The 27,831-nt window shown below is 34.6% G+C and overlaps 1 protein-coding gene across 1 annotated transcript; it reads right to left on the minus strand.

The window, feature by feature from the left end:
- Positions 1-6,287: 6,287 nt before the first annotated feature.
- On the minus strand, positions 6,288-26,248 carry LOC135116783 (pickpocket protein 11-like). The gene is made up of 7 exons (XM_064034349.1): positions 26,223-26,248; positions 22,444-22,525; positions 16,809-17,082; positions 16,437-16,493; positions 12,903-13,026; positions 6,828-6,934; positions 6,288-6,409 (listed from the first exon to the last, which is right to left on the minus strand). Exons 1-7 carry the CDS (start codon positions 26,246-26,248, stop codon positions 6,288-6,290), a joined length of 792 nt encoding a protein of 263 aa, XP_063890419.1.
- Between the last annotated feature and the right edge of the window lie 1,583 nt (positions 26,249-27,831).

Below are 27,831 nucleotides of genomic sequence, written 5' to 3' on the forward strand. Positions count from 1 at the left end.
TTACATAACGATAGTGAGCTGTACAAAAAACAATCTATGTAAAAAGCGTTAGTAGCCATAATCGTAACAAAAAATCGAACCCTGTTTTTACCAGTACAATAACAAAGTTTACCAGGAAAGTCAAACATTTCTCAATATTAGAAGACAGAAGTAATTAGAAACAGATTAAAATCTCCTTGGATAAGTCCCGCAGACATCTTCGTAATCCTTCATCAGTACGGGATTACATATCGCGTGGCTTGTCAAAATCAGGGAAAGATTACAATGAATGTAGGTTTAACTTTTAACTCTTACTTGATGACAAATTAAATATCTTTTTGTGGTGAAATAAAGATATAGTACGTTTAAATTGCAAACTTTAAGTCAGCATATTACAAAGATAAAAAAAAATGCCAACCATTGGGATAACTGTCGTCCGACTGTTTACACTTTATATGTAAATACAAAATGAGGTGTCATTATTATTACTTACGACTACAATTATTCATTATTTTACACATCCATTTAAAAACTTAATTAAAACAATAATCATGTGGAAACATATTATCTGAAACAATCAGGCATTCCTGAATTCAATTTATGCGTAAGTCGATAACCTGGCCATTTTCAATTAAAAAGGTAATTATTTTTTGATAATGTTGCGCTCCAGCGACGTAGAGGAATGCTTTAAATCGCTTTATTGTTAAAACAGACCTTTGTAAAACTGGGGCATTGTATGTTTCTTTCTCTACACATTTTGCTCCAAATTAAGTATAAAAAAATCTCATTTGAACAGAAAAAAGGTGAAATAAAATACGAACGAAACATTCACATAGGGTTTAATGCTCTTTTAGAAATTACAATTGTTATAATTCGTAATATAACGGTGATTACAAAGGATATGAACAAATACGTAATTTCTACCAAACTGATTATGGAGCCGCCGAAACTCAGGGAAAATACTCCACCGTATGTAGCTGAAAAGAAATACGAGATTTATTTCCTTAATTAAAACAGAATCAAATTATACCCAACCGCCCACATCACAACACATCGTCACAAAAACCTCTTCTATTAGTATATCCTACTCATATCCTACTTCCTACTTATATCCTACTTTATATTATAGATGTATGCTTGTTATTCAATCACACAAAAACGGCTGGACCGATTTGATTGAAATTTGGTATGTAGATAGGTGATTCCCTGTATTAACACATAGGCTACTTTTTATCAACACACCACGCGGGCGAAGCCGCTGGCGGAAGCTAGTAACCTAATATACAAGCAGATCAAAACCTAAATATAGCTTCGGTATTCCACATAATATTATAAAAATTATCGATAATGATGTAACACTTTTTTTGGTTGTTTGTTTGAGATCGCCAAAATACTTATCTAAAACTATCAGATTTGAAAAAATCTTTCAATGTTGGAAAGATGCTCTCTAGGGGCAGTAGTTAAGATACCACGGGACGCGGGTGAAACCACGAGAAAACATCTAGTACATAATTTATAATACAGACATTTTTTTTTACTTAGCTTTTAACAGATTACAGTTAATTAGGTGACATTAATCACGATGAGATTTTGTTTTTAGGTCAGCGTGACATTGACTAAATGAGGTTAGCCAAGCATTAGGGTTCCCCTCTAAATGAACGGTGATGCCTACGGAACCACTCCAAGTGCGTCCTTAACAAGGTTTGTGTCTTAGTGGTACCTAACACAGGTACTTAATAGTTACTAATGCTAGATTTTAGTTCTAAGATTTACCTTCTATCGTGCTTTTTGAAATACATTCTTATAATATCTAATCGTATGTTGTGTAATTAAAACAAATGAATGGTACGAGTTTTTTGGGAAAACTTTTGAATTTGCTATGTAGGTGTAATGTAATAAAAGTCGTAGATAGTGGCTTATTGGGTTAAAAACCAAGCTCTCAAGTATGAGTATGTGTTCTATTCCAGGTTATTCGAGAACCAATGCAACTTTACATTTTTGTATCAATTCCCTCCTTTCAATAGGCATTTATACCGAGGTAATAGTGTCTTCTTGGAATCATTTATTGCTAGATGGTTTTCAGAAAATATTGATAATTTACAAGATTTCAATACTCCTTCAGTGTATTGTTTATGGAAAACCTTCATTACCTCTCTGATTTCAGTTGAGTCATTTTTGTTTCCTACAAATTTTATAATAATTGATTCATATTATGTCTGAAGGTGTGCAATTACTTTAATAATTGAATAATTATGATTCAATTAATATTAATTGAATTTCCTCAGCTACTAAATAATTCAAAGACAATTCCTTGTTTAATGATGTCATGGAACCCAAATCAAGTTAGTAATTTATGTACGTATCATATACGTGAGTTTGCATTTAAGTATTCCTTACTTCACTTATGAACTTCCCTATTTACTCCCTTTATGTACTTCCTAATATACTTCCTTATGTACTACGTTTTGTAACTGCTTATTTACTTCCTTATGTACTCCCCCTTATGTACACCCCGCTCCCTTTATGTACTCCCCCTTTTGTGCTAACCTTATTTACTTCCTTAAGTACCCCCCCCCTTATATACTTCCTTATATACTTCTTACAAAGTTAAATTATTTACCTAGCTACTTTATGCTCGCAATATTTTCAATCTCTAATTGCAAAACAACGGATCGATAGATAGGTTATAGGAATCCGCAGTTAATGAATTCCCTTTGTACTCCATCTCCTGTATTTGTCGTCTCTGTGAATGCATGGCCATGGACGCTGTGTCTATACACAGCTGTCAGTTGATGCAGAACTGTCAACGGTGACGCACGGAGATAAGACGTTTCATGCAGACGAGCCAATATCTACGTATCGGTTACCTACTAATTACTGAGAAACTGGTAGGAGGAACATTATACCCCATTCATGGCTTGATTATGTTGTTAGTAATATCATCTTTGGCCTATTATTATCCTGAGCTCGTATGGTCTGGTATTGATAGATCCAGGAGTTCGGGGAATTTCCAGTTTAGATACATAATTCTGTGTATGGTGGCATTGTGATCAGTGTTCAAATACTGAAACGTTTCTTCTTCATTTTGAATCTTATCAAAACTTTGTCTTGTAGCAATTCATGTAAATGTGAGTGGAGACAGAGAGGGAATGATGATTGAGCTGACATTGATATCGAATGATATCTCGGTATTTGGCCATAAGTTTGGAGAATAAATATTTTAATCCTGATAATTTTGTGTGATTCTAAAAATATTTTCACTTATTAGTGCCACATAGTTTCTGATCCCTTTTACCATTGCATTTGACACGAAACAAATTGCATATCATATAATTTTCAAAACCACAGAACTAAGTCATAAACTCATAGTAATAGAAGTTGTCAAGTCCAATACGAGCTTCAGAAGCACCATTATATTGAACGATCTTCGTCAGATTGTTTGTAAGTAGTTCATATATTGCTAAACTACCTTCCATCTACGGCTTCACCCGTATCCCGTGGGAACTACTTCCTACACAAAGATAAAAAGCGGCTTATATGTTGTTCTGATATATAAACTGTACTATTTCCACTCCAGGTTTCAAAAAAAACCATCCAGTAGTTTTAGCGTGGAATAACAAACATCCATATACATACAAAGTTTCGCGTTTATGATATTAATATATTCCTAGTAAGTACGTACGTATATTGTAAAATGGCTCCTACGCTCCCAAGGGATATTAACACTTAGTCAAGTGCCGGAGGTAACTTTGAACGGTTTAGTTATCCTTGTATGGTCTTCAAGGTCAAAGTTCAGATGGCTTATCGGGACAGAATGTTAGTTTAACCGAAGGTGGTTTAATTTCGTTCTTATGTAGGTTTTGTTATGACGACAATCGTAGATAAGAGAGTATTTCATAGAAAATGAGCGAGACGATGTGAGACACCTCATTGTGGTCGCACACAAAAGTTGCAATTAGAGGACATTCCGCAAAGGCTTGCAAGCAATTTCTTATTGTTTGCTAGAGCGTACATTGTTTAGTGGCCTAATAAAAACATTTATGTGAACTACAGAGCCACACACCGATGAAATCTCGCCTATGGCATGAATAACATGACGTACAAAGTATTTTGATCACGGTCGCAGAAATGCCAAACTCAGGACTCGAGGTAAGTAGCGTTACCTATGTACTTAAAGCTATGTTTTCAAATGTTTTATCTATGTCTGAGTCTGTTTAGCTAAAGTTTACGATGATCCTTTTCAACACTACAACGAAAATTATTTCATTGCGACATTGCGTAGCTTCCAGGAATGGAGAATTTTAATTAAGGAAAATATTTTACTCTGTGTCACGTCCTTTGCAATTTTAAAATTAAAATAAAACAAACTGAAACAGTAATTAAAGCTCGCTGGTCAATGGAACGTCATTTTTGTTGTTTTCACGATAATTTTGCGGTTGACATTTTGTAGTTTAATGAAATTCACGTCAAACGTAAACTACTATAGGTAGACAAACTTCACTCCCGAAATGCAATATGTTGGTCCTGAGGTTTTATTTAAACTCGTCAATATACTATGAATATACTATATACTACACACTATAAACTATGTACTACACTATTTACTACAAAACAATATTGGAAGTCGTCTTTAATGTTCTCTGAGAAGTGACAAAATAAATACTTTTACCAAGAATATAGCCTATTAAAATGACTGAGAAAATCCTTAATAAAAATATTTTAAAGTTGGTATATAAACAAAGATAAGGTTCAAAGCACATCGGCACTTGTGGTGGGAGTCAATAATAACTATTCCGAGTAAAAAACCTTCCATTTGAGTTACTTACACGTGTTGTTGCTAAATAAACAGAACCGCCTCGTGACTGGTTTTCTTTAAAAGCTTATATAAAATTTTTCTTGTAATTTGACAAGGATAAAACATACTATTCTCCGTAACGCAAGTAATTAAATTTTAAATGCTCAATTCTTTTGTACGTCATTTCAACGTAATAAAAAAGTTTGCCTTCTAAATCCTAACAATACATACATTATATTTCCACGTGTCGATATCACTTATTACCAAAATTTATAGGTGCGAAATTGGGTCGGATAACATTACTAGCTGCCAAGTCACGTAACATGTGACGTCATGACTAGGGACTTACCCTTAGAGAAGTAAACCAACCGAAGACGGCATTACCCTTCCTTCAATAAAGGTACGAGAGTCCCGCTTATATTTGTATGTATGTAGAGGTACACGTGTGTGTCAAGTATGTTCTAATTCGTGTGTGTGCGTAACGATGTGATCGAAAATGCAAAGTAAGCTACGCATCGGTATTTGTAACGTAGTCTCGGTCCCCGAGCGCCAATTTGCACACTTAAACCCAAGTTCACTGGTATTATCGACGTATGTTTTTTTAAAACCACTCTTAACTTAGAGACTTGAAAGTGAAAATTTACAGTAAAAGTTGTTTTAAGAAAACAGACGTTTATTTTGTCGGTGTACTTGGGCCTTAGAGATTTGTACTAAATGCGGCTCCGGTTAGTTAAATGCTCAAAATGCTACCTTAAGAAAAGAATTTAGCTCAAAGAAGCCTGATCGGCAATCAGTCTCGTTGACTTTGAAAGACCAACATTCATTAAAGGTTACGTAGAACTATTCCAAGTTTATTGGGGCGTAAGTACCTAATCAGTTAACGTGATAAATAACAGTAATTGGCCTTGGTTAGGTAATCTGAAATTTTACTTAGAAGTACTGCTTGCGAGAGAAAAGTTTCTTGTACTTATACAAATTAATAATAACTTTTTCGCTGATCGTTGGTAATAATAATTATTGAATTAAGAAGCTGAAAATTGGCCTCGAAATTGTATGTAAATTATTTGCCAAGCTACATGATATCAGCAGTATTGATAAATCTACGTAATAGTTCCTTGAACGTAATATTCCTGATAGTAAATTACATCGCAACCCTATTTATCTATTATAATTAATTGTCTAAAAATACCCTTCTGTCTGAAGAAAAGGATACCAAACACCAATTACTTGTACAGCGCGAAACAATTTTCTCGTCCTCTAATTAACCCAGCTTCTTTGTAAGACTAAACAAATTATGATTGACGTCGATATTAGGCGCTTGTTAAAATTTCAGCTTTCGCACTCAAAATTAATTATTAATTACGATCCAGGTCGCTAAGTTAGACGCGTGGATCAATCAGTCGTAAGGTTAAGCAACGCTGACTTCGTGGGTACCCACCCACCATCTTGTCATGACGAGTTCCTTTCGTCCATGTTTCAGGGGGCTCCTCAAATTGTTGGATCATTTACCATTTTAACAGAAGTTAGAAATAATATCAGAAGTTAGAAAGTCTGACAATTGTGTGACAAACTGGGTTGAGAAGTTCAGATATGCAGTCGCTCCATTAGAACACCGGTATTCAGCTGCATCAGAGACTGGAATCTGACCCCAACATAGTTATGGAAAGGCTAATCAGATGATAGCTAACTCTGGTTTCCCTACTTTATTACTTATCGACAATTCTCAGAATAGTTTGTTAGGAAGGTTTGTCTATGTCATGTTTGTTAATAAGATGTCGAAGTATCTGATGTAGGAAACAAGATACAGAAGTACCTAATTAGTATCGTGTTTGCTGATAATGATAATATCTTATGATCTTTCTTAGTGTTGTTAGTCGTACATAGTAACCATGCCATAGTATTTTATTGGCATAAAAACTTGTCGGTTTAAAACTAAGAATATTTGCAATTTAGTTATTTTAGAGGTATGTATTTAAAAGAGATTTCAAGGGGAATATTTTTCCTTTTGCAGTAATTTTCACTATAGCTGATGTATATACTGAAATGAACTTACCAATAAAATAACTGACATCAATGAGAAGCGTTAACTTGTAGCAGTTACAATTTGATTTGCTGAAGTAAACTTGCAATGCTGCCAACTCGCTCACATTCACGCCAGCTCTGAAATATTACAAACATTAAACATTCTTATTTAAAACAAAAGGCTTGTTATGAGCTCATAAGTATCAAGACTGCTTACTGGATTTGACGTTTAAAAATGTATAATATATCCCCCAACTTTACAGTTGAAAGTAACTGTTACAGCCTTTTTTATCGTCCCACTGCTGGGTACAGGCCTCCTCTCACACGGAGAAAGATTGAGCATTAATCACTTGAATGTTACTTCCGTGAAAATTACGGAAGTTGTAAATAGTTATTATATGCAACTTATAAAAAGGTTTGACATTGGTAAAATTAGAAATTAACTACGTAAACCACTTACAAATACCCACTTATAAAATGAGCAAAATTTTACGAGTTAAGCTTGATCAAAGAAAATAAACAATAACTGTCGTCTATGTTTAGTTTTTGTACACAAATAAGTTTAGTTTCTTTGATACTAAATATGAATCCAACTCATCCGCAAAGAGGCTTATAAGATTAATGAGAAATAATACCAAAGTAAAAATAGAGATTACTTTATTTCTATAACAAAGGTCTTTATTTTGGCGTCTTTCCTAAAGTCAAGTTTCTATTTTAATTAAAACTTCTAGTAGAAATACCTCCGGTTTTTTTGAACAAAAGTGAACCTAACAACGTTTTTCTAAAAAAAAAATATGATGTAAAAAAGTTGTTTTTAAATGTCATAGATTTTTGTTATTAAGTAAACAAGAAGTTTATTTTTTATGTCAAAGGGATTTGTATATATTTGGAAAGGTCGACCTTACCTTAATATAGCTTGGGGAATAATTTTCTTATCCACGGTTTTGGAATAAGATATAATATACTTCTAAATAATGTATATCTGGCTCTTTACCGCGACTTATTACGTTTGATGACATTTGAATTTGCTACAAGTTTCTTGGGGGAAGCCAACCGTTCAGGAATATGATGTAATGGTAACAGCCATAGAGTTTTAGTGTGAAAGAATACCAAACATTCAGTTCTGCAAACTACATATATTTTGTAGATATACTGTGATCAAGGCTTGATGGACCAAAACATACTTATTTTGAACAAAATTCAGGAGCCAAAATAAAACTCAATAAATACAAATAGAGTCCAAATAAAACTATCTAGCTAACCTCGTTTATACTTTTAGCGAAGTTAAAAGTAAACAGTTCACACTAAACGGTTCATTATTTCTTTTTTCTAAAAGCCTCTTATCATTGCCGCTATACAGAACTTTGAGATCTTGAACAAAAGCGTTTGCTGAATAAGAATATTTTTTCTCAGTTGTTTTTAGTTGTCAGATCAACCTTATTTCTGGAAGTCTGGTTCCTAGGATCTTGTTGCTAGGTGACAGATCAGATTTCCAAGATGTTTGTATATCCAGTATAGTATTAAGAACTCGTGTATTTCTCGCGCTCTTAGAGGGCTTTTAAACTAACGGATTTTCCACGAGGCAACGCTCGGCTACAAATTGAGCGTATGGGCGTAGACACTTATATAGCCACTGTCGTTTTTCAACTTTTACAATATAAAGCGCTAATACAAAGTCACTCTAAGTCGTGGTGGCCTAGTGGGTAAAGGATCAAACTCTCAAGTATGAGGGCGCGGGTTCGATCCCAGGTCAGGCAAGTACCAATGCAACTTTTCTAAGTTTGTATGTACTTTCTAAGTATATCTTAGACACCATTGGCTGTGTTTCGGATGGCACGTTAAACTGTAGGTCCCGGCTGTCATTGAACATCCTTGACAGTCGTTACGGGTAGTCAGAAGCCAGTAAGTCTGACACCAGTCTAACCAAGGGGTATCGGGTTGCCCGGGCAACTGGGTTGAGGAGGTCAGATAGGCAGTCGCTTCTTGTAAAGCACTGGTACTCAGCTGAATCCGGTTAGACTGGAAGCCGACCCCAACATGATTGGGAAAAGGCTCGGAGGATGATGACAAAGTCACTCTTACTCCTATAGAAAAATGTATTTGTAAAAAAAGATTCACGAGATTTTTCAAGTCGATATTTCTGGAAGTTTATTCTTCTAGAAAATTACAATCCGAACCATGACATGATTTTACATGTTCCAGATTGGATATGTTCACGTTATGATTACGTTGATATTTACTTTCCTTTGTAACAAAGTATTATAAAAACAGATATTTGATACACAACTCCCACGGGTTTTAGAAATTCATGGGATTTCGCAAGATCAAAAGTTCACAGATTTTGATGTGTTACGGGAAATCACAAAGGGTGGTTTTGCTAAATAATACATTACCTTTTATGTAGATCAGGCCATGGCATTAACCCGTTGTATGCGGTTCTAAAACGTAAGCGTAAAGGTTTTGAAGCTTTCGCGTGTTGTGCACTTGTGTGTTTTCTTTGCCCGACATCCACAAACAGGTAAATGTATCGTACCTTTACAGTAAAATCTAGCGATAAAGTCCGTATACATATAGCGATAAATTGTGTACCAATATAAACCTAAGCTTTTCCAGCAGTTGCAGCAATTTTATCTTATTCCAAAATTGCTCCAGTTTAGTCGTTTTGCAACGAAATATTGCAGCTATTTTATATTACAAAGTGCACATTATGTTACCAATTTTAAGGCAGTATGTTATGTATTTCAAAGTTAGTCAAATAAAATCGGTAACATGAATACAGTCTTTCAGTAATGGCAAAGATGGTAAGGGGTTGTTTTATTGAATTTCAAAATTTCTGAAACATTTCCCGCAAAATGTTAGCTCATCAGGAGTCGAACAGCAATTACTGTAGAAGCATAAATTTAAAAGTTTTGTAGGCTTTTGTTAGAAATTGAATTACCTAATATTAATAGAGTTTTCGGTCGGTAGTCTCACAAATGTATTGTAGGATTTTATTGGCTTATGTTTAACTGATCACCAGATATAGTAAAAAACAGCAGACAAAAATAGTAAATGATCACCAAAATGAAACTCGCATTTTAATGTAAAACTATCACCAAAGTTTTAACACTTTGCTATCCTATTTAAGTGAAATTACTCCAAAATAAATCATGCGTAAGCCAAAAATAGTAAATGATCACCAAAATCAAACCACCATTTTAAAGTAAGATTATAACCAAAGTTTTTAAATTCTGCTATCCTATTTAAGCAAAATGAGTCCAAAAAAATCATTGTTATCCCAAAAGTAGTAAATGATCACCAAAAGTAGTAAATGATCATCAAAAAGGTTTTTACATCTTGCTATCCTGTTTAAGTAAACTGACTCCAAAAAAATAAGTTCGGCCTGATAAAATAAATGTAATAACATTATGGGGACCCTTTTCCTGCACTAGCGTGGAAAATTGTCTATTGCATGCCTCTAAACAGTGCGATAAGAGTGTATTGAGAAACACATTCTTCTTCTTCTTTCTCCTGCGCTGTTCCCAATTTTACTTGGCGTCGGCGCAATATGTCATTTTCTTCCATTTTCCCCTGTCACTCGTCATACTGACACTCACGCATGCATTGCAAGCCGGACACATAACTTAATATGGCATCATAATACTTTATTTGGTAATAAGCCTACATTTTATGGCAATCACAGTGACTTATTTAGGCAAAAATAATACATTAATTTGGTCGTCAAGAGTTGGTGATCATTTACTAAATTTGGTGGTCGAATACAATTTAAAGTGAAGTCGTGACTAAAATAGCTGGTACTATTACATTTTTAGACTTTATTTTTCTGGTGTTCAGTAGATATTTCTGGTTGCAAAACTTAGGGTATCAAAGCATTTTATGGTGATCATTATATTTGTTCCCGATTTTATTTGTAAGGATTCTTAGTTAGTTTCTGTTATAATTGATTTTGGATAATTAAGTGGTTAAGCGGTGTAACACAGATAACTATATAACTTATTTAGGTGTCGATTATGTTATGTAAGAGAAATAAATGAAAGTATGTCTAATATCAAATAAGAGGGTTCCATTTTCTGAAAATTCATGTGTCGTAGTCTCTCCCGGTAACCATTACAAATAAATAATTGCCTATATAACAAAACATTTTATTTAACGGAGATGTTTGTTAGACGATAAGTACTCACAAAATTAACATACATTTTCATAAGGTGCTAATAAAACAGTGAACGATTAAGAATGGATATAGTAAGAAGGTAAGTCTCAGGAATGGCGTAAAAATAATCACCTCTGTAAGGGCACTTATTCCGTTTACATAAACATGTTTCTAAGTCCTGTAAGCTATGTTAGGTTTACATAGAAGAGACATTGAAACGTGGCAATACTAGTAACGTGGTCCCATTGGCTATTGAGTCCTGAAGCTCAAGCATACTCTTCAGTAACAGAACAATGAAATCATCCGTGCTTGTTGTAAATAATGAGTACTCAGAAGAACCATTGTAGATGTACAAATGCTGATGAAAACCCTCATTAGACCAATGAACAAGGCAGACCCATACTACGTAGTAAGTAAATAGGTACTTCAAACAAACAAAAATAATTAATCTCCCTTCCTTTTTTAAGTAGGCTTTTCATTTTAATTAAGCAATAAAGTTTTATTTTTATACTTTTGAAATTCAAGCGGGCTCTATTATGCAAAAGTGATTCAAACTTGATCGAATACGACCTTCCGCCCACAATTAAAAGTTTTATTTTTTTTATTCAAAACTCCAATTTATAAGGCTTCAGTACATTCTTTCTTTGGATAACAATGATATTTGCACTAATTTAAATATTTTTTAGTCTTTTGTTTAAAATTATACAAAACTCAACATAAGTCGAAACTTCTCGAAGTATAAATATTGTTGTTTGATTCTATTTATAACTCCTACAACTCTAGGCGTGATATCAACACTAGCAAACACATTAAAAATCTATACTTTGTTGAAAGAGCCCCCCTCGCATTGCAAACCTTTTATCGACCGATAGTTTGATCATTCTTATAATTCTGTAAATGTATGTAAAAATCTATCCCTCGTTCCGAAAAATATGAACCGCTGTGCAAAAAGGATATTTTTTTCACTTTCCGCGGGCCAGATAAAATATTTACATAATTAGTTATGTATTCAAAAAAACTTTATTTTTGGTTGGCAAAAAGAGATAAAAACTGTTTGTTTTGACTAGTCTAAAAAGAGTCAAACAAGCTGAAAAAAACTGTGGGAATTTAAATGGACTGTGGAAATAATTATATACTGTACCTACATTTTAGATAGAAGTGGTCCTATAGGCAATCAATCTTTTCAGTCCAACGTGCAAAATAACAGTACATTATTAACGGGCGTTAGTCATGTTCTTGAGAAATAAAGTAGCCCTCGAAAATGCTCACCCATACTTAATTCGATAGTAAGCTAAACCTTTTATCTATTAAGACGGTGAGCATGCTAAATGAACATGAACATTTACTTACACTAAATTACACATCTAAACTATTATACACAGACTAGCAAAGTATGCTTACTTAAGGGTTAGCGCATATATGGCCTTATCGCCACTATGGGGGCGTGAACTGCACTGGGTTGCGACAGTTGCTCCCACCAAGCCACTATGAGATTGCGCCGGAGTTCCTGGTGCGCTAATTGGAATACCGAGAACTCCAACCGGAGCACCTAGTATTCCGATAGGAGTTATTGGGATATTCTAATTGGGCTTCCTTTTTTTACTGATTACAAAATCTTCAAATGATCTTTGTGGCTGTGGGTTAGTAGCGGTGAGGGAGTGTCAGGCTTTTACTGACGAAAATCCATCATGTTCCGTCGTAGGTATTTTATGTACCAGGGCCGCGGTAAGTCTATCGAACAATCTCGCAGTCTCGACGGGCCTTGGCCCTGTTTAGCCTCATTGGGGTAGCTGACATCTCTTTAAGGATACGAGGCTAATTACAGACCACATGTCAAAAATATCCGCGAGAATGAGCGTAGGTACCCAAGAATCTACGTAATATTCAGACGATAGCAGTTGATTTGAACACTCCACTGCTCTGCGCCATATGTGCGCCAACCTTAAGATTACTCACGTGACTTCAGGCGGGTAGTCGGCAGGCAGGAAGGGCGTCAAGTCGCTGGTAACACTGTACTTCTTGTCGCGACACTCCATGTAACAGAGTGGAGAGCACTCCATTTCTTTTCTGGATTTATGAACTGTGAATACAAACATTTGTAATTTGTTATTTTTCTTTGGGTCCTGTATGTCGTAAAATAAAATGATACAGAATTTTCTTGTTGAATAGATGCGCCTAATGACTTTGTAATATATATATTTTTTTGTAAGAAATCACGAAAAATAAACCATAAGCAAATTGGAACAAATGTTTTCGTGTCAACGACAGGTTCCAAAGATCGTTTGTGTCGATGTATGGAGTTCTCTTAGGCATTTATTTCATGAAATACTAAATCAATAACTTTGAGAAATTAGTTTTAAGCTGTCGCATCAATAGTTTGTCATTTTAATTAATATTAAAATCAATTAATTTATAATTGATAAATTGAGCAGTCTTGAAATACATTGGCATAATTAATGCAATATTATTAATAAGGGTAATTAAGTTTGTCCCAAGAGTGGGTCGATATTCGAGTTAATTAGAATCAAAATGTAGATGTTTACAGTCAGCTTTTCTAGTAATAGTTTTTTTAAAGCTACTTATAATGGTATCTTTTTGTAACCCTCGAGCATCTACAATAACAAAGTAGATTCACATGTTTTATATTAATGTTTCTGAGTATGTTTTTTCTCAATATGAATTCTCAATTAAACTAGAACCAGCCATTTCTCCTGTAAGGTTAATGAATGCAAGGACAAAAACCATATTTTATGTTTTAAATAAATAGGTCAACAGACTATTCAAACTTTTAGTTATGTAAGACATTTGCCTATTTATAATTCAGACCTGAAAACGAAAGCTACGTTTTTCCAAGTAGGTTAATTCTAAGATATTCAGTTTCGTCATTTGAGCAAAGATTATTTTATCTCGATAGCCAATTCCTTAGCGAATCCTTTGAAATTCTCAAGCTCAAAGGAATATTTAAAAAATGTTTGATGAATTCTAAGGATTCAATAATGACGCTTATTTTTTGGAAAATTTATTAAAGTTATCTTCTTTCTTTAGGTAACAAATTGTCAAAAAAGACCTGAAGACATTTGTAGCATTCTTTAGTTTTTAAAGAAGATAAGTACATAGTACCTAGTACGGGTAAAACAAGGTGCTCAGCTAGTTAACAATAAAATAAACTTTGCACATAAAATTGTTCTTATTCGCACACCTATCACGTTTGTCGTAATAAATGATTTTATTCTTCTAAAGTAGAAAGTTTTCCACTGTACCTTTGTTGGGATAAAGCCAAGAGGATAGAAGCTTTGCCAAAAGTGCAGACTTCACTTTACTAACACCTACTGAGAGCTTGATCATATTTTATGCTACAGATACTTTTTAGGTTGAAATTTTTAAACCATTTCTTCAGTAAATCGTAGCTGATGTAGTACATATAAACTAGGTTCTAGTTTAATTTATTTTATTTATATGAAGTTTTAGTAAGTATAGGAATATAATTTTAATCTAACTTTTTCTTAAATAGCGTACAAAATAAGAAGTAACAAAAAATACCTACTTTAAATCAAGAAAGCAATATATAACACATACGCTGTCACATAATATTACGAAGAAGTTATAAAAGTATAATATCATTCAAAATATTGTCTAGACAAACGATTACGGAGATAATCTAATGAAATATTATGTACGAAAGTGAAATAATGTGTGAATAATATGCTTCATATTTCAACATATTAGAGAAGCGTAGACTTCAGTTAGTGATCTCTTTATCTTGATACTAGGTTCCACCCACAGTTTCACCCGCGTCCCTAGAAAACTACTTTTTTAGAGAGTATCTGTAGCATACATTCTGATATATTATAAGCTATATGACTACCAAGTTTTATCAAAATCCAATTGTTTTTATGTGAACGAGGAACAAACATCCGTAAATCCAAAAATTCGCGTTTATAAGTAGGATAGTAATATTGTACCAAAACAAGCTGTTTTCTGCGAATTCATCATTTATAGCATTAAAAATATATTTGGCTTTCAGTAAAAGTTTAATAAAACCTACTGACTAACTAACAGTCCAATTATGATGTTTATTTGTTTATTTCATTTAAATCTTTATTGACAGGCAAATAATATATTTCAATACTACAAAATGTATAGGACTAGCTACATGGAATATTCTGGAACATTGTTTCAGACACACCTTGAGGCTACCAAATTAATAGCATTGTATATCCACGTGCTCTACGTTTGTAATTTAAGGAATACACACAACAACTTAATTTACATACAATTTAGTTACTAAGCAATCTCGGATAATATTGTTTGTTTGTTTTCGACGGTCAAAAGACAAAAGTTTTTCATTGTCACAGGAAAGGTAAAAGCACTGATTATAAACTTGGTTTTATGCAAACACATTCTGACTTATTCGTTGTTTTATTTGGGTTGCATAATTTAATTTTGCAACATTCTATAACACCGAGAGAGGTAGGGCAATACGCCTACCTGACCTCATATGGTTATATATTTTTTTATGTAAATCCTTCTCATAAATCCTTTTAAATAAATGGATTCGAGACAACTGTGTGAAATCCCGGCAATCCATTTTGAATTTATCGCAAGCAGATGTCAGGACGGAGGAATTGGACTTGTAATATAGTTTCTTGGAAAAGTTGATCGAAAGAGTTACCGGGACACTGCTGGTACACAAAGAGCTTAGAAAAAAAGAATCGGATTATCAAAATGGTAACAAAACGGATAAGTAAAAGTCTGATACTCCAGAGAGGTCATCTGATAACTTCTTAATTCTAAAAAAGGAAAAATAAGAAACCAGTGAAAATAGCATTGAGCAACTGAAGACCAAAGTTTGATGGATAGCTTACAGCCCGTACTACAGCCACAATAGACAATCAACTAGGCAAATCATAAATGATAACAATCACTCCTCTGTAATTGAGACAGCCTATATCAATATTATTATTGTATACAATTCAGCGTTGCTATTTCAGTGAACTGGTAACTATTTCACATTAGTACTAAACTATTGTGAATTAGTCATTTCATGTCAGTTACTATGAATTACTTGTTTAGCTTTATTTGAATGGATCAAAGCGTATTGGGACAATATTGATGAAACATATGTCATATATAATTACAATTTATTTCATGTAAAAAATTATATTGAAATAGCTTAATCATCAGGATTAAAATTCGCGACTAAAATTGTAGCATGGAATTTATGAAAAACGGTGATAGCCAAATATTGACATGACTTTTGTTTTTGTATTTAAATTACAAGGAAATACAGTAACTAACACCATGATAAGGCAGCTATTTACCTAATATGTAACATTTATGCGTGTAACAGCTTACCACAAGCAAACATTTGTACTATATCTACAACAGCGACTAATTGGAAGGCTGAAAGATTTCCTTGATCCTCACCCTCTCCCATCTTGGAACCGTGACCACAAATGTAAATACAAGCAAATTATTTGTCTTATTTACCTGTTACATTGTTCAAACAAGCCATGTCTTCAAAATCACAGATCCGCGTCGACTTCTCTAGAACATAAGAAATACGTAGATTACAATCCAATTAAATAGAAATTGACATCACGTGCGTGCGTTCGTATTTCGACTCTTCGTAATTGCTCTGTTTTTTTCCACAGAAAAAAAAAACACTTTCCCACAGTAAAGCATTGTCAAAAAATCAGGACGTTGAAATTGATATGAGACAAAAGGAAGAAATAAGAATGAATTATCCGACAGCTATAACATGAGATAAGTACTAAATTACCTCATATATGACAATCAATTTCCTAGAAACTAATGAAATTCCAATAAGGAATTAATTAGTAATTACCTATACGTGCTTACCTCTGGGATATTTATACGGCACACATTTGCAGGCATCCATATAATTCTTCATTCTGCATTCCGTGACACAAGTCTCATAGCTGTACCGATTGGTATGGCTGAGAACCACCTCATCATGGAACCAGCAGCCTCTGTTCTCTGGTTCCACTCTTCGGACATTGGAGTCGCTTTGGAAGACCATGGGTTCCACCTTGATGTCCACTGATTCTCCAAAGGTTATGTATCTGTAGTCTATTGTGGTTTCTGGGTAGTCGTTTGGGTCACTCAGTAATACCTGAAATGGTTTAATTAATACTAGCAGTGCTTTCAGACCAACAAAATTTCCGCGTTATTTCTTCAGGTTGATAGGACGACCGATGATAGGAGGTAAAAATGCATGAAAAGTTTATGTGTATCGCATAAAAAACCGATCATGCGTGTGAAAGCACAGTTACAATTTAATGTTAAAAATCCGCTGACATGACATGGAGCTTTGCCAGATTTTGAACTGTGCAATGAAAAAAATAAATAAACAAAACAAACTCAGTTTCGATAAATATAAGGAATTGGCTAAAGACCATGAAGATAACAGGAAAACTGCAGAGATTACGTCGCATCAACTCGAGCAAAAAACACGCAGGAAATGAAGTCCTTTGAACCCTTTTTCTGTATTTCCGATTCATGTCTTTGGCTTTAAGACTGCTTATTGCATGTTTAACATACATATTTATTAAGCTTTGATTTTTTTCCGTTTGATAGTCATGCGGAATAGAAATATTGACTAAGCCCTTCACAGTTCAAAATCACTGTTAATCTTATAAATCCAAAACGGACCTCAAACACTATTAGAGGTCCTAAAATGATGCAAAGACCTTATCGTGTTACCGAAATGTGGCAGAAACTAGTGTAATCACTTGCTCAAGTTCATTTCGGGTTCATAATGAAGTTAGGCCGGATTGGGTCGCCTCGTTACCCGTTTACCACATTAATTGTGCTTAACTATTTCATGCTAAATTATCTCTTAGGATAGCATATGGTCCTATATATTGAGACCTACTGATTGTTTAATTTAACCTGTAGATAGGTTATAAATATACGTACGTATAGATTAGTTATTTCTCGTTATTGATTTCAATGTTCAATGTAAATGTTTATAAGTATCATCATGTATTCTTTCGGGAAATTCTCTCTCAACTACGCGGATTTGTACATTTTATACTTCAAGCTTCAGCTGTATAATATTAGTAAATATGCTGGGTAAACAATAATTAACGGCAATTATATAAAAAAACGAGTTTCTATCCGAGGAATATTAATTAACTTTAATACCTGGGATTATAATAAAACCTATTTACGTTGAAGTTGCCAGTGTAACATAACGCCGGCTTAAATGAATTATTATTATTTGGCTAGACGAAATATTTACGTTATTATTCCTTGTTTATTTGAGCTGAAAAACATTTTAGGAAGAACACTCACTGGCCTTCACAATTTTTCAACACGCAGATTTTTGGGATGAATTGCTTTTAAAGCCTTTTAAACGTAGATTGTTAAAAGCCTTGCCTTGAAAGTAAATTATGTCAAATTGTTTTTATGGCCATTTATTTTTTCAGAAGACTCATTTTATGTACACAAAGTTATTTACAGTAAAAAAAATATATACGTATGTAAGAACTACGCCAGTTTTAGGCTTCGGGCTATTACTCAGCATTAGAGAAAGTATCTTTACACTGCAGACGATAGTTGGACACTGATAGGTGGAAAAAGTATTTTTTGTTAAAGAAAATCGAGATTTTAATCAAAGATTTCAGTTGGTTTGATGCTTAGTAAATACTTGATCTTTGTAATGTGCGTACTCTTCATAATGATTTACTATCACCCTATTGAAAGTTTGTAGTGTGCGGAGTCTGTTTAGAAACTAGAGACTGTAACTCCAAGAATTGATTGTACCTCTACAAACAGCTTTCTGATTGAGTTACCGATGTACATGTGTACATGTACATATGTGTACTATTGAACCATCATACGTGTTTACATTGAGGTAAAAGGCTGTTACTTCCTAGAAGATATTCTATCCGTTTTCAGGGAAACATAAAGGAAAGATTATTTGCTTATTTTTGTATTTGTATAAATGTGGGCTGAAGTTATTTGATAACGTATTAATAATGATTAGATAGATAGATAGATATATTCTTTATTATGCACACCAATTAAAAAAATAACAAGAACAAACAAAAATTTTGAAGTCGGTGACACAATGGGCGGTCTTATCGCTAAAAGCGATCTCTTACAGACAACCTTTTGATTAATACTTATTATATTAATATTGGTATTAATAATTATTAATAATTCTTTAACATTATATTAACGAATCACAGTGTTGTTATATAAAGTGCTGGCTTGCCCGCGCGGGCGCAAGCCGACGGCATGCTTGTACAAAATAAGGCCGGCGGGTTGGGCCGCCGGGCTGTGCCGCCGGGCTCAGCGGCTTTGGTGTGTAGACCCCTTAAGGGAATAAAATAAATGAAGAGCACAGGGGAAAATCATGAAATGTCACATTTTTATTTTTTTTGTACTGGCAATGCCATTCTATAGTACAAGTGTGGTAGAAAGAAACACCAAAACATACTTTGTAATAACATGAATAGTCACAGAATCTAATCTTCTTTCAAAAATATTAATACAGTGCAATAACAAGCAATGTGCAAATGTTAATTTAACAATTTCTCAGTTCATTGTTTTAGTGACTTTGCATGATTTTCCCCTGTGCCCTTCAAATATAGCCTATGTTACTCAGGAAGAGTGAAGCTTTCCAATAATAAAATCGTTTTTCACTAGTTTTGGCGCCTTTAGGGTTGACAAACAAACAAAAAAATATTTCCTTTTTATTACATGTATTAGTAGATATAGATAATTGATGTTGTCTATCTATTAATTAAATTGTTAATAATTAATGATATGAAGTGAAGCGTTAATATTTACCTATTAATTAGATTAGAATTAGCTAAGTAAATAGCCTATTATGGCTGGCGCAAAGCACATCTCAGTGTTAGCTAATATATACTATCAATGCTATCATATTATGTAATCAAATCTAAGTCTCAAGTAGCTTTTTCAGCTCATGAAATCTATTCAACAAGTAATTAGTCCTATTAAAAGTAGGTATTGCTTATAAGTAGCAGTAATGTAATTTCAAATCTATCCTTACTAATATTATAAAGCTTTGTTGGTTTTATGGCTGCGAATATCCGGACATACAGATACGATTTAAAAAGATTTCAGTTTTTGATACTCAGTCCCTTTATTGAGGAAGGCTCCAAACTAATTTTTCACTAGGCTCATTGTATAGTTCTCTTATAACGCAGGTGAAACTCTTAGTAAAAGCTAGTTCTCCGAACTAATTCTAATATGATTCTCAGTAAGTATCGTTATTAAAATCATTGGCAACTAGTACTAAGACTTCAGTACCTTCACAAAGCATTAAGTACTTATTACAAGAAGTATTTCTTTGAAACTAGTGAAGGTATATTAGTATTCTAAGACTATTTCATTAGTGTGTTTGTACCTATAGTGAAATATAGGTACTGGTTTTGTTAGTAGTCAAGGGAAATCTGACTACGTTCTACTTGAAGGCAATTCTTAGTAATAATCTATAGCTAAAATTCATTTATTATTTGTAAAACTTAGGTAAAAAAAAAAAAACTTGTAAATAAGTGTAGTGAGCTATATTTTTTATATGGTGCTACGTACAAATATGGTTTGGACCATGACAATAATTATGAAACAATACATAAATAAATATTAGGGGTTAAAGTATGAAATTGCCGTTTTATTCTAGTAGGTTTTTGAATTGCCATAGAGTCTTCATGGTTTGAGGTTTTCGAATGGAACTTTTTTCACGTGGTTTCTGTGATGTTCTTCTTTTAAAAAATGTGAAACATTTGATTATCGATGTTCAATTGTTTTTGTTATTCAACTTAAACAAGAAAGATGGATACTGCGAAAATTTGAGTAATTTTTGAATATGAGTTCCGACGCGGGATTGAACGGCAGAAACAGCCCGCAATATCAATGCTGCATTTGAAGAGGTGTCTGCTAAAGAACGCGCCGTGCGATTTTGGATTAAACGCTTTCGTGGTGGAAACTTCGACTTGAAGAACGAGCCATGAGAAAGACCGCCTGACAGGTGATTAACGAGAAATTAAGAGAGACGGTGAACGCCGATCCTAGTCAAACTACCCAGATACCCAGCCGAACACCGAATAATGTTGAAAAAATTAGCAGTAAAACAGCCACGACTCATGAATCGACCTTCACCGCTATTGCTCCATGACAACGCGAGGCCTCATACAGCAAAATAAACCGTTTTAACTCTTCAGGAACTGCAGTTGGAAACTATTCGTCTTCCTCCATATTTGCCAGACCTTGCTCTAACGGACGACCATTTTTTTTGTGATTTGGACAATTATCTACGTCACAAGAAGTTTCTTCCCAGGAGGCAGAACAAAATTCTTTCACACTGTTTGTGCAGTCTAGATCCTCAGAGTTCTATCGTAAAGGCATAAATGACCTTCTTATTAGATGACCGCAATGTATAGATAATAATGGCAACTATTTTGATTAAATAAGTTTGTTAAAAATTAAAAAAAAATACAATTTAGGTTTTCAGTACAAATCGGCAATTTCATACTTTAACCCCTATTATGTGTATGTATAAATAATACATGAAAAGTCATTCAGAAACGCATCAACCGTGATGATGAAAAGACGTCTTACTCATATTATTAATTGTAAAGAGTGTGTTTTGCGGTAGGTGAATGTGTGGCAAAAAATGCTAATGTGTCCACCGTGATCTTTTTCATGTCCCTCTTTTAGGAAAAAAGATGTGACATCATTTGCCATAATTGAGGACACACTTCCTTATTCTGCGGATTATGACCCACTGCCGATCACAAAAACTACATAATATATTATGTATGTACATAAAATCTTATGATCCGTCTCAGGCCAAAAACCATTACACGGAGAGTACCACAAGATTTACTGATGCAAAACCAACGTTGCGTCCCATCACTTGAGTCTAAAGGTGGATTCAGACATTACGAGGCATGGAGCCACGAACGCCTCGGAAAAATTACACCACCATGAAATATTATATTGTGCTCGGCTCGAGCAGCATGTCTCACAAAGTCTGGATGCGGCTTAATGCGTGGGGCGCCCATAAAGGCCTCAAGGAAATTGGGCAGTATAAAATTTGAACAATATAAGCTAATGGTTCGTAAAGTTGGCTTTGTTCAATGTATTACGTGAGCAACGGCTTACTTTGGGATAAATGAATCAATGTTTGTTCTGCGTGAATTGTAATTTTTATACGCAAGGATTTTTTCAGGGTTATGTTTTTATCCACTTATGAAATTGGGTTAGTTCGCTTCTTTTGTGTTTGTTCCAAAAAATATGTAGCAAAAACATATTTCAACGTATAAAGTATTTTACGGTGAATTTGCCATTGAAAATTTTAGCAGCACTTTGGGTATGTTTTTTGAACTTTCCACAACAGGCCTTTTGAGGGTTTATCAATAAAATAAACTTATATTTTCCGTAAAAATATCGAAATATTTTTCAGGCTTATATTAAAAAATAAACTGAATTAAAATACCTTAACTCCGTAATAAGGCACGGGAGACCAGCTTGGATAATCGTTTGGTTCCACATTGAATACCACGCTAAGACCGGTACCTCTAGAATGAGAACAAATATATAAAACCTCTATTTTGTAAGCACTGGATTAATTCCAAGGCCAAAAAAACATATTTCTTTATCATTTCAACAGTGGCATAACAAGACAGTTACGAGAAATGAAGAAAAAATTTCAATAGAAAAAAATCTAATAGAAAAGATCATTTCTATTACAATTATTATTGTAAGAACCTATTTAATATACAAAAATAAGGTGATTAGAATATAGAATATAACGAGATGTCTGGAGTATCAATATCTTCTTTAAAAACCACATAAGAAAAGCTACTTAGGTATAATTGTAAGAAACTACATGCTAGGTTCACAATAATCCTGCGACAAAGGATTTTCCAAGTACCCAATTACGTAATATTTCACAGGTTTTATTTTATTCGAACTTTGCAACAAATTCGAACCCCAGTTTCAGCATTTGAATTTTAAATTTCGAAAAAGTTTTCGTTCATGATTCATTGCAACAGAAAAGTTTATAATGAAGTTTGATGGCCAGGTAGGGTTTGTATTAATGAATCAGATACGCAGGTATATGTGTTAACTAGCTGTTGCCCGCAACTTCGTCTGCGCGGGCAATATAGAATAGTCAAAATACTACTTATCCCGTAGGTGCTTTCTTTCACGTGACAGTATAATTAGGATTAGCACTTAGCAGTCGCATAGATTCATTGATCAAGGTTGTGTTGTGGATGTGACCATTTATCTAAACAAAAGAAGTAAAGTTTGTGACGTTGTGAATATCTCTGGATCCAGTCAGCCAATTTGGAAAATTATAACGTATGGTGCGTAAATAATTTTCACAGGAAACAGTTATAATCTATGTCTATATGCTTTGAGTCTGACAAAGCTGTCATTTGTACATTTTCTGCAGCTGCTGCGACTAATCAGAAGCCAGAAAGTCTGTCAGTCTTACCATGGATATCGTCTTGTGTAGTTGACTGGATTGAAGGTAGCTAGATAGGTAGTCGCTCCAAGCAAAATATTGGTACTCAAACAGATTCGGTGACTGGAAGCCAACACCAACATAATTGGGGAATAGCTGGATGGATGATAAAATGAGTCATCATCATCAGCAGGCGCATAGGGTAGGATAGTTTCACTACTGGGGAGAAACACTTGTATGACGGGGATTTTCTGTGCACTTACTCACTATGGTAAGGCTGACCCCACATTAGGCGTGCGCGATCCTCGGGCGTGTATTGTGTGCAAGCGTACATTTTGAAAATCTTGGCAAAACTGCAGGTTTCAAGTACGAACTCGGGCGTGTGAGTAGCGCGGGCGCCGCACGGGCGTCGCGAGCGCGCTGCGTGAACGTCGCGTTTTGCTGCCCTACGGCATGTGCACGCGAGCACGCGGCGCTCGAGTTGCGTTCTTACCCCTTCGCCCGCTATCCCCGCCGCCCGCTAAACGCCTTAGCAGTTAAACGTCAAGGAGAGCGGCACGTGCGCACCGCGAGCGCGCTATAGGTAAATGCCGCAGGGCAGCAAAACGCGACGCTCACGCAGCGCGCTCGCGACGCACGCGCGGCGCCCGCGCTACTCACACGCCCGAGTTCGTACTTGAAACCTGCAGTTTTGCCAAGATTTTCAAAATGTACGCTTGCAATTTGTCATTTCTTGGTGGAGCCAGCAAATCGAAAGAAACATAAGTGTTGTATACAGTGCGTCACTACCGCACACACCGGGAAAATTTCGCTCTTGCGGAAGACGTTTATATACCATATTTTGTGTCACACAGGACGACAGTATCCACCGAAACACTTTCAAAGATCTGATGAACGAACAAATCAGACCTGACTTGGTCACCTGGGGCCAATCAGAGCTCTATGAAGCGATCATATGCTTTGGCTTCTACTGTTGTTGCGGTTTCTGAAAATTTATTCACCTCATTCAACGATGAATGTAATTCTGATGGTACTATTAAGAACACTTGCTTAGCGCAGAAGCTGACGTTGGCGGATCGACTCTTTTGACTTCTCGAATAGGATACCATTGGTTTTTGTGCAATGCACACCTGCAATGCATGCTGGATTAGGATAGGATACAGGTGGATAGGATTTGCAACAGAAAACAATTCTGTCTTTGTGATTGAATGACATCAAACGTAGTTTTATATAAAAGGTGTTTTTTTAAACTTGGCTCGGGTCCTACTGAGACTGTTCGTAATCGTGACCAGTGTATTTGCGATCAGAAGTTGAAAGTAAGCATGTCTCTGGTATGCAACGCGCAATGTGTTCGTTTTCAGACGCATAAAGCATTTTACGTGTGTATGGTATTAAATCGAGAAAGCTCCCATTTCTTATCTGCACTTTGTATCTGGGCTTGTTCTTAAAGCTACAGAATCCTACATTACCTACCTACCTCACGCTTAGCAGCGCTTGCGAGAGACAGATCCTCATTTCTTCTAGGATTAAGTTTACATATTTTGCATCAGAAAAAATAATTAAGGTCTACTTAATACTACTCACCCAAAGTAATTTGTTTTAAGGCCACCACATTAGTGGAAGATAAGCTAAACTATGTTTATGAAAAAATCCTGATATGAACTCCATCTGTAACTTTAAATGATAATTAATTGTTATACTAAAGTCATCATTTTTGACATAATGTTCAAAAAATAATTTAGATGGCACCTTTTTAAATTTGGCTGAGAACTATTAATTTTCCTTTCATCAAGGTAATAATTATAATTGGATTTTGATGTGGCACGGCAAACTGACAAACACTATTGAAATGTCTATCGAAAAATTACACTACGTGTTAAAATATGGTGAATTACCTACGGAAAATACACAACTCCATCTGTTGAAATAATAATCCTCTATAAAGAATGTATGGTAATTTATTGTCATTTACCACCTCGCTCCTTTGTCAAATTTTATGTATTTTATTTAACACAGATTACCACAGATGGAGCTACTTTAACCTTGGCTAAACAAAATTTTCATTTTTTTTTCTTCCGAAGTTACTTATGAAGGTGTGATTTTCTGTGTAAAGATTAATAGGCCGATCAACTAATATAAGTACAACATTCAAATGTACAGTTTTGACAAACAGATTGCGTGTCGTAATATTTTACATCTTGAATTCACAAAATTAATCATATCTTTTGATAGAGTGAATCGGTTTCGATGAAACAAAAACTAAGTAATACCCCAAGTTACGTAGAATTTTTGTATATAAGCATTGTCTGCATTGAATTCGTAGATTTTACGTGAATCCCGAACGAACAAACAGATAAACAGACAAACAGACAAAAATGACAAAACTGATGGAAATGGGTTCTGTTAGTTATCCTTTAACATGCTGGCTATTTTTTTTGTCAATTTCTTCAATGTACAAAAATTACTTTTCTACAGATTTATTATATGTATAGATTTATGAATTCACATAGACATACATAAGCAGTTTTGCCCTACTTGAACCTCCTCGGGATAAAAAGTGGCCTATGTTGTTTCTCAAGCTCTGACTATTGGGGTACCACAATTTCAATCAAGTAGTTTTGGCGTAAATGCCTGACAGATAAGCAGAATTACTTTTGCATTAGTAAAGATTACAGCAATGAGTTTTACTGGTCTTTGGATATACATAGCATAATATATATGATGAGAGTCAAAGCTATATCATAGGTATAGAATGACAAACAATATAATCAAGCATATGGCCCATTTAATAACTACGCCCTCACTTTGTGTGGAGATTATCGTGAACCATTTAGATAGAATCAATACCCGTTGATACGCTATTAACAATATAACTTAGTTCCATTCATTAATAACTGTAATATGTGATTACAAAATTTTCCATCCATCGAAACTCTACGTATTATTTGCAGATAAATAATAAACATCAATAGTAAACAATTCAAAAACTTTTGTAATAAATATAATGACGGAAAATATAATGACTAAACAACTAATCAGATAATAGTTGATATCTAGTTTCAATAATTTAACAAACGACAGATAGCTAGGTATAGAAGTTTCCATCAAAACTGTTTAGCTATTTAATATTTATCGTTGGTGCTATACAATTTACTTCCAGGCACAACACTTATCATTGTAAGTAAGGGTTAAGTACTGAGACCTAAAAAGTCAGGTCAAAAGAGGTGACATAATGCTGTGCCCCATTTTACATCTAGTGTTAATTTAAAAAGAAATTAGGATCTGTTCAAGAGAGCTTGTTCAACCTTACCTGCCAGACTCCGAAGTGCCTATTATTGTCGGGTTGGTTGATGTTCCACCGTCAGGGTTCTGGTCATCATAGTACTCTAGATCTTCATCAGGTGTTGAAGGGAGAAGAGGCCTGTTGAGAGCAAAAACTTAACTATGAGACAAAAATGTCAATAACTGAATTTGAAAATACATATACTGAGCCTTGAGGAAGGTTTTGATTTAGTTAAGATTTACTTCACAACTAGCTTCCACCCGCGGTATCGTCCGCGACACGTAGGTATACATATTTCACGCACCTAGATAAAAAGTAGTCTACGTTCGCTTAAACATATCTAGTTAATCTTAATCGATTCAGCCAATTTAGCATAAAAGCGTAACAAACAAAATCACTTTCTTATCTGGGGGCACGGCAGTGCCCCAGCCAAGTCTCGAGCAAAACGGGCACGGCCGTACCATCTTTTCTCGAAGCGATTCGCGGCTGTTTCGCCCCCCCTATATCTTCGACGTGGACAAAGCTAGGAGTTTAGGTTTTCGGTGAATAATAGTAGGCATTAGAACAAGCTTAAGTTCGAAATTACATGCCAATTGAATTAATAGTTTAGGAATTACGGTCGATCAAAGTTACACCATTTTGTCACTCACTGACTCACTGACTCACTGACTCACTGACTCACTGACTCACTGATTCACTGACAGATCATCAAAAATCTAAGGTACTTCTAGCAGACTTAGAAACTTCAAATTTTGCACCAAGATAGGTCATTAGCCACATATAAAGGAAAAATTATAAAAACATTAAAAAATAATATGCCATAGAAAACAATTTTATATTTGCGGTTTGGCAAGAACATTATGTATGGATTTTGACTGCATTGTTAACTTTGTTCGTTGTTTAAGTACCTATTCAATTGGATGAATACATACATAGAATAGAATAATATAAATGTAATACATAGACTATCATTAATACAAATTAATACATAAAGTTCATAATTCATTAAATTAATAAAGCTAAAACTCCATTGTATTGCGATAAATATTGTATGCGCGCTCGATAGATGGCGTTGTACCTGTCTGAATCGCGCTATGGTTTCGTTACAAAGCGCAGTCTAAGTAGTACTT

The sequence above is a fragment of the Helicoverpa armigera genome, chromosome 4 (assembly GCF_030705265.1).
Source record: "Helicoverpa armigera isolate CAAS_96S chromosome 4, ASM3070526v1, whole genome shotgun sequence".
In the NCBI taxonomy this organism is placed as follows: Eukaryota; Metazoa; Arthropoda; class Insecta; order Lepidoptera; family Noctuidae; genus Helicoverpa; species Helicoverpa armigera.